General features: G+C 37.9%; 1 protein-coding gene across 1 annotated transcript; it reads left to right on the top strand.

The window, feature by feature from the left end:
* Positions 1 to 246: 246 nt before the first annotated feature.
* On the top strand, positions 247 to 6,799 carry LOC143021243 (macro domain-containing protein PG1779-like). Its single transcript, XM_076178640.1, has one exon. It carries the CDS (start codon positions 1,990 to 1,992, stop codon positions 2,887 to 2,889), a length of 900 nt encoding a protein of 299 aa, XP_076034755.1. The 5' UTR covers positions 247 to 1,989; the 3' UTR covers positions 2,890 to 6,799.
* The last annotated feature ends 5,841 nt before the right edge of the window (positions 6,800 to 12,640 follow it).

Raw genomic sequence — 12,640 nt, forward strand, 5'->3', positions numbered from 1 at the left:
TGCATCATTCATCACTAAATATTTGAAATTGAGTAAACAGTTAAAATTTAAAAGGTTATTTTAGTTATATTTATCTTATTATTTCTGTAATATCATGTTTTTTTTTGTTTGTGCTTGTGCTTATGTTTGAACTTTGTATACTTATTCAAGTATCTGTACACAAATTATACAAACAAGGATAGTAAAAGTTTGGTATACATGAGATTCTTTTATTTGCAACAAAGCAATACTGTCTTGTAAAGAACATATAACAAACAATCTAAAAGAAATAACATTATTCAACTTCAAAAATGAACCATACATCAGGCAACCAAAACATGCAATCAGATATTAAATACCAAACAAAACATTGGAAAATCAGTAATCAAAAACAATAATATGAAACAAAATTAAACAAAGAAGCAGACATAACATGCATATTAAGCAAAAATAAAGCAAAAAATTTTAACAGAACAAAGGAAAACCCCAAAAGCAAACAAACAAAAATATATACATATGTAGCAAGACAGGTACTGTATTGTAAAAAACATAGACAAAAATAAAAGGATGAACATGCAAGAAATAAGTCACAAAATCAAACAAACAAGATTTGCAATCATACATAAAATAATTTTGCAGAGGATAAAAACATAACTTCTTTGATCAAATTACATGGAAATCACACATTTTAGAGTAAATAGGTAAAATAATGCAACAATATGCTAGTTTTTTTTATATGAAATTATGCATTTGAGCAAAAACCGTCCTTGTTTGAGATTTGGTCGCCTATGAGTGAGTCGGACGGCATTCATAGCTGCGGTTGGTAATTTTGCAGAGGATAAAAACGTTATGTCTTTGATCAAATGACATGGAAATCAAACATTTTAAAGAAAATAAGTCAAATAATGCAACCATATGCTAGTTTTTTATACAAAATGGTGCATTTAAGTATAAACCGTCCTTGTTCGGCGTTGGTCGGCTATTAGTGAGTCGGACGGCATTCGTAGCTGTGGTTGGTAATTTTGCAGAGGATAAATGCGTAAATTTTCTTTGATCAAATTGCATGAAAATCACACATTTTAAAGAAAATAGGTCAACTAGTGTAACCATATGCTAATTTTTATATAAAATTATGCATTTGAGCAAAAGCCGTCATTGTTTGGGTTTGGTCGGCGTTGGTCGACTTAGGTAATTTTGCAGACAATAAAAACGTAACTTCTCTTTGATGAAATTACATGATAATCACACATTTAAAAAGAAAATTGGTCAAATAATGCAACCACATGCTAATTTCTATATAAAATTATGCATTTGAGCAAAAGCCGTCCTTATTTGGGTTTGGTCGGCGTTGGTCGACGTTTATTGAGACCGTAAAAGAACAAGCATAACACAGAGAAATCATTAAACAAAAACCGTTAAATTTTAAAACTACCAAAGAACTTTAAGAAGCAGTCACAACCTACAAAAAAAAGAAGAAACATACATGCGATTCAACTTTTTTTTGCTGTGTATTTGGCCATTTATTCAAAATTAAGGTAAAAGTTTATAACTTTACCACATAAGCTAAGAACATAACATAACTATATCAAAGTTGCTGTACCTGCCTGGGACTGCCATAAAGATATGGTATGAATTTGACATGATCAATTCATATTTCTAGATATTTGTAAGGTATTCATCTATAATTTTCATTTCCAAGCTTAGTGACACTGCACTGAGTCTGACATAAAGATAAAGAAGATTTTAACTATGTTCTATTTTATTCCTCCATTTTCTGTTAAAGTTTCCATGTATTGTGCATGTTGAATCTCTTACCTTTCTCTATCTTTAGGAAAAACTTGAAGTATTAGATGGGGAATGGCATTTTTTTCTTTTTGCACACCACACATGGGTGATAGTTCCGCCCACACTCTATGATTGAATGTCCCGCTTAATTGTAAACAAACAGACGATGCAGTTAAAACTGGTGATTGGCGTACACGCCATCTATTGAGAGAGCCGCACAGTAAAATGTATGTGGACGATGCGGCTCTCCGTGAGCTTTCCCGTCTTTCCTATATAGTCTTTGATTGTGCTAGGAAGGCGAAGAGACGCAGCAGTGTAATTGGGAGTTCGCCACGAAGCACGGAGCTTATTAATCAGTGTCAGACAATGGCATTTGTAAGGGCCAAACCGTTTGACAGCGAGAAGAAAAAATACTTGAAAATGCCTATTGAAGAGAAGAGGAAATTTTACCGCTGTCGTGGTCGTGAGATGCATGTAAATGAAATTCCTACCTGGCCAGAGCTTTACAAACAGAAAAGGGAAGAGTTTGACAAAATTGCTCTTGACAGCGAAGACATCAAGGCGATTTTCAAGGATCAAACTTTCGATGTGTGTGATGAAATCAACAAAAAGATTTCAATATGGTATGGTGATATTACGCTATTGGAGATAGATGCAATTGTAAATGCAGCAAACCGATCTCTCCTAGGAGGGGGTGGTGTGGATGGAGCCATTCACAGAGGTGCTGGAAAAATGCTGTTAGAAGAGTGCAAAACATTATTTGGCTGCAAGACTGGGGAAGCAAAGATCACTGGTGGTTACAAATTGCCAGCCCGATACGTGATTCATACAGTTGGACCAATTGGGGAGATTCCAGCTTTCTTGTCAGCTTGCTATAGACAGAGTTTGATATTGGCCAAGGAGACCAATTTACGCACAATTGCATTTCCTTGTATATCAACAGGTGTATATGGTTACCCATCAGCTTCAGCTACTGAAATAGCACTTGAAACTGTGAGGCAAGTGCTGGTCAGGGAGAAGGACAATTTTGATCGCATTATATTTTGTTTGTTTATGAAGGAGGATGTTGAGTTGTATAGGAAGTATTTGCCCATTGTGTTTCCACTGAAAAAGCCTGAAGAGTAAAGTATACTTTGTCATCATCATTGGGCATATTATCACAGTTTTTCATTTATTGTATTTCCAGTGTTAATATCTTCCATATATGAATAGTTTAATTCATAATCACTTCATGAACATGCCACGCACATATTTACATTGTTTGCTGGTAGTGAAGATTAGTATAGAATAGTTGGCAGTTAAGTTGCTTTCTGTGTTTTAGTGAGAACGGCAATGTTAGTGCCAGATTTGTGCATTAGCTAAGCAAGCTATATTGTAGGATCTCACAATATCTAAGTTTTATTTTGTATATATATATTTCATATTTTTTCTGTTGTGGATTGCTATTTATTATTATTTTTTTTTTTTATTAATTTCTAAATGTTTGAAAATTGAGCATCACCACCACAGCAACACATTCAGCCTGTGTGATGTATGCCAGAAAATCCTACATGTGATTATTTCTGTTGCATAAAAGAAAATTTCCTCAATATGAGAAACTATCCTGACCTAACCACCAAACCAAACACCTTGAAAATTTACAAAGCATAAAATTCAGTCCATTGCCCCAGATTTCTTGCAGGAGGCCTATGGCCTCTAGGCAACAGACAGCAGTCACAGGATTGGTTTATAAGTCACTCAAGGAAGAAATATTGTGATGCAGGATAGGCAAAGGGTGGATGTCTTGGTTCAGCCACCTTCTTTGTAAGGGGAAGGTGGCCTTTGGTACATACATATGTAGTATGGTGTGATCAAGTTTAATGCTCTGTGGATTGAATGCCATTTGAAATCCAATAACAACATTGATATTTTAGTTCTAATTTACTGATAATGGTGTGTGTGAAAGTAGAATTTTTTGTGCCAACCTCTGGGACAGAATTGAAGATTTTAATTGCATTATAGGTGAAATTTCATGTTTAAGTTGTTTGCTACTTGAGTTGTGCTATGCTTTGTTCCTCATACTACTGGGGGATTGTGTATGAATTCTGTTGGATGGTTCTAGGACATTTGGGCTGCACAAATTATGGTTAGGACATTTGGGCTACAAGTAGCCTAGGGATACTAATATATATATATTTAAATGTATGTGTGCAGAAAACCACAAAGGAAAATATCTAACTGTGATCCATAATTTATTATTTTCCTTTGTGGTTTTCCTCATACTTAGAATCATGAGTGTATGTAATTCCTCCTGTATATGTGTGTGTGAATGTGTATATTTACCTAGTTGTATTATACAGGAAGGGAGCTATGCTCTTGGTGACCCGTCTTTCAGCATCAAGTTTTTTCTTAAAATCTTGAATAGTGTTTGCACACACTGTTTCTTTATCTAAATTATTCCAGGTGTGGGAAGATTTTTTTTTTTTTTTTTTTTTTCTTCCCTCAGATCTTCTATAGTTATCCTTTTTTTAGTTTCTTTTTATGTCCTTGTTTTTCCATTGTCCCATTTGTGTGCACATGTGTTCATGCAGGACAAATCACATAGACTTTTGATTCTGAATATGCAGACTGTGGTTGTCTGCATATGTAGAATTATGAGTCTATATGATTTCTCCTACATATATATGGGGACCTTTGTGCTCAAGGAGCATATGCGCCAAAAACCAAATTTCGAGAAAAACGTGTTTAAAGTCTAACAACAGTTACACAGTGAAGAAAACAAAAAATGTAAAGGTATTTTGTATGAAAAAATAGCTTACAAGGACAAATTCCATGGTGTAAATATTTTTTTCCAAAAGAATTTTTCCTTCAATAAAAAAGAAAATCCAGGGGTAATTTTATGTGTTTATCATCTGATTTTGTTCATTTTTGGCACAGTCAACAAGTCTATTAAAACTAAGAATCCCTGAAAATTTCAGCTTAAAACTCTTATTGGTTCTTGTTTTATAGGGGTTTTTGTGATGTAAATACTGAGGCGAGAGACTCGGAGCAGCGCTGCGATTGGCTGAGCAGGCAGGCAGGACACTAGCCGGTGTGGTGATTGGCTGGCCGCTTCAGCCAAGTCCCCTTGAGCATGGAGTTTGCATACCTCATCATGACTGTCGCTCACCAAAGCATGCGAATAAATACGGTCAGTTAAAGGGATGTAAGGGTCCAATTCCAGTATTCTGCTTTCAAGGCTAGACAGAGGGTGCTTTCATCTACTGTATTCCGTTACTCGCTCGAAAACGTAGGTGGTGTTATGCCCCTTGAGCACGGAGTTCCCCATATATACATATATATATATATATGTATTTATATATATATATATATATATAATCTAAATAACCGTCGCGCAGAGGATTCGAACCACCGCCAGTAGACTCAAGAGAGTCCGTAAGCACCCGCCTTAGACCACTCAACCATAGACGATCTAAAAGTGTATGAACTCGTAATCTATCTGATTACCGCAGATGGGGAGGGTGCTAACTGCCCCCCATATAATCCCCCTTTTTACCATACACCTAATCGCACCAATGGGAATGGTAAGGACTAGATCGAATCCCCCTCACGCTTCTCGTCATCGTAACTATGTGAATAAATTCGCTAGTGGACAGCGACATCAATCATACAATCTAAATAACCGTCGCGCAGAGGATTCGAACCACCGCCAGTAGACTCAAGAGAGTCCGTAAGCACCCGCCTTAGACCACTCAACCATAGACGATCTAAAAGTGTATGAACTCGTAATCTATCTGATTACCGCAGATGGGGAGGGTGCTAACTGCCCCCCATATAATCCCCCTTTTTACCATACACCTAATCGCACCAATGGGAATGGTAAGGACTAGATCGAATCCCCCTCACGCTTCTCGTCATCGTAACTATGTGAATAAATTCGCTAGTGGACAGCGACATCAATCATACAATCTAAATAACCGTCGCGCAGAGGATTCGAACCACCGCCAGTAGACTCAAGAGAGTCCGTAAGCACCCGCCTTAGACCACTCAACCATAGACGATCTAAAAGTGTATGAACTCGTAATCTATCTGATTACCGCAGATGTCGCTGTCCACTAGTGAATTTATTCACATAGTTACGATGACGAGAAGCGTGAGGGGGATTCGATCTAGTCCTTACCATTCCCATTGGTGCGATTAGGTGTATGGTAAAAAGGGGGATTATATGGGGGGCAGTTAGCACCCTCCCCATCTGCGGTAATCAGATAGATTACGAGTTCATACACTTTTAGATCGTCTATGGTTGAGTGGTCTAAGGCGGGTGCTTACGGACTCTCTTGAGTCTACTGGCGGTGGTTCGAATCCTCTGCGCGACGGTTATTTAGATTGTATGATTGATGTCGCTGTCCACTAGCGAATTTATTCACATATATATATATATACACACACACATATACAGACGCTCCTCAACTTACGTTTTAGTTACATTCCGAACGGCCGAACGTAACATGAAAATGAACGTAAGTTGTTACTTTACGTTCCAGTAATGTATGACCGTTCATACTGTACTATACATCCATAAATTCTATTACCATATCTTATAAAACACCCCTAAATCATTAATTATAAACATAACATTGTAAAATAATATTGTATGACCGTTCATACTGTACTATACATCCATAAATTCTATTACCGTATCTTATAAAACACCCCTAAATCATTAATTATAAACATAACATTGTAAAATAATAACATTAATTTCAAATAAATTAAATTCAAGCAATAGAAAGTGAGATGATGGAGGAGGAGGCAAGGCACGTTCAGTCTGTCGTTTGTGCCATGTAAACAATGGACGCAGCGTCATGCTTAAGTATAGTTTGAACGTCTCGTACTACGGAGAGCGCGCTAAACTAAAAAATTCACAATTTTTTTTTTTTTTTCTTACAATTTTTTTTAACAGTCGGTTCAAACGTAAAATTGAAAAAACATAAAACTTATGAACGTAAGTAGAGGAGCGTCTGTATATATATATATATATATATACACATACATACATAGATATACAGTAAGTCCTCGTTATGTGGTACATATGCGTTCCTGAAAACCTTACCACAAATTGAAATTACCGTATACTGAACCCATTATAACATGTAATAATAGGATATGTGTTCCAGCACGTCGAAAGTCACCCCTACAGACATGAAAATAGTCACATAAGAAAATGTAAAGTACTGCACAAAAGAAATAAACAGAAAATGTTTTTATTTACCTTTCACTCGCCACGTATTCTATCAGAGGCTAAGGGACAGTAGGGATCTCAGCCCTTACTCATCTTTTGCTGAGTGGGCAGACGAAGATGAGGGTGAGGCAGGAGGCTGAAAACCCTCAAACACTCCGTCGTCTGCACTGTCGGAAGCAGATGTGGAAGGGCCAGCTGTAGCAGGGTCGGCATGTTTGGTTTGGAGAAAGAAGATATGGAGGAAGGACCAGCTGCAGAACTGTCGGCAATGGATGTGGAAGGGCCAGCTGTAGCAGGGTCGGGAGGTGTGACAGGGACGGTAGGTCTGACTGGCTTGAAGAATGAGAAAATGGAGGACTTTGGCATTTCTTCTTTTTTCATCATAGATTTCTTGATAAATTTTGACACTTTTCACCATGTCATGAGCCACTTTGCTACTCCTGGTAGGATTTGGGTAATGTTCCTTCAGGGTTTCCGTGGCTTTTTCGATACTTCCGAGACATTCTCTAAGAATTTTGATGTCCAGACCACGCACAGGATCTTCTTCCTCATTTCCCTTTTTTTTCTGCCTCCTGTAATGCCTTGTCTAGCTCTAAAAGTTCACCATTTGTGAGAGGTTTACCATGGCTTTCCAAAAGATCTTGAACATCATCATCATCAACTTCATCGAAGCCAGCCTTATGGCACAGATTTACAATGTCATCTTTGATTGCACTGATGTTGTCTTCAGCAAAGCCTGGGAAGTTATGCACACATTCTGGCCATAGTTTACTCCACGCCAAGTTCATGGTAGAGTTCTTCACTTTGTCCCAAGATGACTTGATGTTGTCTAAGGCATGCTTAATGTTATAAGACTTCCACCATTCTCTGATAGTGGGCTTGCCAGGCCCATCTGTGCCCTTTATCAGTTGCTGCATTGTTAGCCGCTGGTAATAAGCTTTGAATGTCTTGATGACTGTTTGATCCATCAGTTGGATCAGATATGTGGTGTTTAGGGGGAGGAACATCACCTCGATATTATCCTCCCAGTCTACCTAGCCCATGGGTGGCTGGAAGCATTGTCAACTATCAGTAAGAATCGGTTGGCAATGTTGTTAGCTGATGCATACTCCTTAAGAGTTGGAGACAGATATGATGTAAAATAGTCCTGGTGAATTGAAGTGGTCAGCCATGCCTTCGGATTTGATTTCCATACCACAGGTTATTGTTTCAGTAACCCCTTGAGTGCTCTTGGGTTTTCTGAGTGGTATATGAGGAGTGGCTTTAGCTTCAAATCCCCTTCTGCATTGCCTCCAAGTAACAGGGTTAAGCGGTCCTTAGAGGCTTTAAACCCCTTCACACTTTTTTCTCCTTGTCAATATAGGTCTTACTGGTCATCGTCTTCCAGTAAAGTCCTGTTTCATTGTAATTTATAACTTGTTTCTTGCTGTACCCTCTCTTCAATGCATTTTTCTGATTCTGGCTTGAAATTGTCTGCAGCCTCTTTGTCGGCATTAGCAGCATCACCTGTGACCTCGATATTATGGAGAGCTGAATGTCGCCTGAATTTATCAAACCACCCTTTGCTTGCTTTAAATTCAGTCTTCCACTCCCATTTCTACCTTCAGTCTTTCAATAATGGACAATGCTTTCTGACAGATTAAATTCAAAGACAGATCCATATTTTGACGATTCTGGTCGTTGTTCCATATTTTGAGCAACCTTTCCATCTTATCCATTATTGGCTCACAGTGTTTTGTTAGCAATTTGCTCTGCAGATGCATTGCATTCTCCCCAGCTTTTTTCATAGCCTCACGATTCTTCAACACTGTCCAGAATATCAACTGGGCTAGGCCCAAGTTTCAACTCCAGCAGTGTCTGTGCATCGTGATAATAATGTCCACAAAAAACACACCGTAAGGATTTAACTTGTGTTCAAAGGGAAACACGGGAAGAGACTGATTGTTGTGGTGGCTGCACGGCGTGGTGGCGCTATGGTACGGTTTAAACAAAACATGAGCAGATACTGTATCTGTGAATTTTTCTTATGATAAATAGAATCGAGGGTAGTAATTACCAAATACCACAACTGTGAATTTACCGGAAGAAGAATTATCGTATAAGAAGGACTCACTGTATACAGCCAGTCCTCGTTTAACGACGGAGTATCGTTTAGAAGACCCCGTCGTTAAGCAATTTCATCGCTAAACGAGGACCCATTGAGAGACATACATGTATGAGCATATAAACAAAGATTCGGAAGTAGGCAAAGTGACAAAGTGCTACATGCTAGGTTATTTTATTCAGGGAATGTATATTAATACATTTTGTATGTTTGTTTACTTACTGTCCATCTTACTGTGGTTGTAGGTGCAGGGATACTTGAGGGGACCACATCAATCATTTATTAGGTTTAACGTCTAATATACATGGGCACGTCATGTGCCTACAAGTGCAATGAAAGAACTAACTGGGCGTCGCTTCTATGCAGTAAGATTATACAGCTAAGGCCGCTTTCACACGAGCGTTTCCGTACGCGCATTTGGGTGCGCCGCGTTTTAACTTTCAATGGAGTTCAATGGGACCTTTCACACGACGCGGTTTGCGGACGTGCGACGCAGTGCCAGCAAGAACGCATCCGTTTTTCCTGACACACGCGTCCTTGCTGGCTACTAGTGGCAATGAGAGCTTTCACCCGAACATTCTAGAATGCGCGCACGTGGGTCCTGCTGCCATATCAGTCATCGCTTCCAGCTTGGTGATGTAAGCTACACATCCCGTTCTGGTGTGTAGTTCATTCGAGTATGATATAACAGTCATGATTTATAGGAAATATGCATAGATTTGTCATCAATCCACACCGAAAGCATTTTCTCCATCTCATGCACCAATCCTTTTCGCTGCCTAGTTAACAATGCGCTGTATCCTGTCGATAATTTTGCCATTTCTTTGATACTACTTTTGTTCTTGAGAATTGTAGAGATAGTTGAATGTGAGAAGCCATGGCTGTCGGCAATAGCTTGGACTTTCTTACCTCCCTCGTGCTTGTTAATGACTTTCATTTTTATATCTAAGACGATGGCTTTCCTCTGCTTCTTAGGACCGGATCCAGTGGGAGAATTTATATTCTTTCGTTTTCCAGTCATCATGAAGGGATAAAGTTGTATACTGTTAACTAGAAATCACTAAAAACTTGAGGAGCAAATTTAAGTATAGACACGCTAGCAGCGTGTTACGGTTACAACTGACGAGTAGCGATCGCATGTGTTTCGGTAGGCGCGAAGATTCGAATGCAGTAAAAGAATATTTTTGATCATTTTTTTTTTAAGAAGAAGCCGTCGTAACTCCGAGTCGTCGTTAAACGAGATCATTGTTAAGTGAGGACTGGCTGTATATATATATATATATATATATATATATATATATATATATATATATATATACATACACACACATATATACATATATTCATGAAGAACCCACAGTTGGAATAAAAGGAAACATAGAAGAAAGTATAACTTCTATATTTTGGTTAATAGCTATAGCCTTCTTCACTTTCCTGAAGAGGGCTATACCTTTTAGCCGAACTGTAGTTGTACTTTCTTCTAAGTTTCCCTTTATTCTTTCCTTTTACTCTGATTGGGTTTTTCATGTTTATATTTTTACAAATGTGCTACTACATTTTGTCCAAGTGATATATATATATATATATATATATATATATATATATATATTATATGTGTATGTGTATATATATATATATATATATAATATATATATATATAAAATTTTGTAATAGTTGTAAGGCACTAGGATGTTAAACTCTGGTATTTGAACAACAAATTTGTAATTCTGGAGGAAATACCATAATATATGTTCCTGTGTAATGCTAATTGGGACAATGTTAGGAGCATAGTATACAGTATATTGCAAAGTAATTGACAATGATCAGAAGCTGTTTAGATGTTGATCTATTATTTCAAGTGCTCTCAATTGCAATTCATTATTCAGATTATGGTATATAACAAGAAATTGTCATTTAATGTAGTCACATTGATGTGAGATAGTTTGTGACATAGCCCAATTGTTTGTAGATCAGATATTCATATACTGTTTTGGGTAGGGGATGTTGTGGCACTATGAGATTATGTACAGATATATAACCTAACCTGTCTGTTCACCCAAAACCTGGGACTCCTAGATCTAAAAAGAATTCTTTATTCCAGCCAGGGTCTTGGCATGCCTGGCCTTAAGACAGGGATTACGTATGAACCTAATAAAACTACTTTGTCTGCTAGCCATGTATCCCTACAGCTTGGGATTATCATCCCAGACTACACCCCGACCCCACTCCCCATCCCATGCACATGTGTATGCCTTCAAAACCCATGCCTCAACACAACAAATATCATAACCTATGTATACTTTTACATTATTTTTATTGTTCAATACTTTATCACAAACATGTTACAACCAACAAGTTTGATTTGGTAGGCATATTATTGAAAAAATACTAACTAAATGGATTGTCTGTGAATATTTTAAAGTAAATAGATGTTGAAATACATTGTATTTGAATATCCTTGACATGAAAGGCTGCATTATGAGTAGAGATTATGTAAAATAAATAAGCCCTACCCAGTCAATGAATGCAGCAAGGAAAACTAAGAATGTACCAAGAAATACTGAGATATTGTCAGTAAAATATTCATATGTGTTCAAGGCCAGACCCAAGTGAGTAGATCTTTACTGAAAAGTACATAAATAAGATGGAAGTTGTTACCTATACCTTTTTAGCAAGGGTGTGGAGTCAGTTGCAGTTTGTAAAAATACTTGTGATTTTGACTCCATAAGATGAAATTTGGGGAAAGTTACTTTGCATTGCTACCACTAAATGGTAAATGATAAATGTTTTGTCAATGAGAAATAGGCATCTGGGAATGGATGCAAAGGGAAGATTATATGGGGGGGGGTGATTGTACTGACACTGTATGGGCTGGAGACTTGGAATTTAAGAGGTAGTAGGGAGAATTTTAAAAGTGTTTGAGATAAAGTGTCTGAGAACTATGGTAGGGGTTACATGGTTGGATAGAGTGATGAAAGCAGGGGTGGAAAAGAAGCTGGCATATAGGACTGATGAAGGAATATTGGGAAGGTTTGGACACATGGAAAAAATGATTGAAGAAAAATTAGCAAAAGAGGTATAGCAGAGGTGGATGGAGTGAACTTAAGGGGATACCCGAGGATGAGATGGATGGATGAGGTGAAATGGGATTTGAACAAGGGTGAAGGCAGAAGAAGATAGGGGTGAGTGGAGAATGGCTGTGTATGGATGATATTTTGACACGGCCTGGAGTCTTTTCTATTTTCTGTATGAGGGGAGGGGATTGCTGTGTAAGTGAAGCAGCCTTGCTGTGAATGTGCTATGTATTGCTGCATTGCTACTGACCTGGGTAGTGGCCAGGAGACAGGGATGTCCCTTTATCCATGAGGAGCTGAGAGGAAAACAAAGGTGGTGGATGGTAGTGGGTGCATGCTGTTGACTTGGCTACCTCCCTTATAAAGGGTAAGAAGCAGCAGAAGAAAAGTAGGCTGGATTTTGCACTTAATTGTAATTGGACTCCTTAACAGTGGTCCGAGGTACTTTGGAGTGATGAAACCACTTTCACTGTCATT

Source organism: Oratosquilla oratoria, chromosome 41 (genome assembly GCF_046742065.1).
Source record: "Oratosquilla oratoria isolate Oo_2021 chromosome 41, ASM4674206v1, whole genome shotgun sequence".
Lineage (NCBI taxonomy): Eukaryota > Metazoa > Arthropoda > Malacostraca > Stomatopoda > Squillidae > Oratosquilla > Oratosquilla oratoria.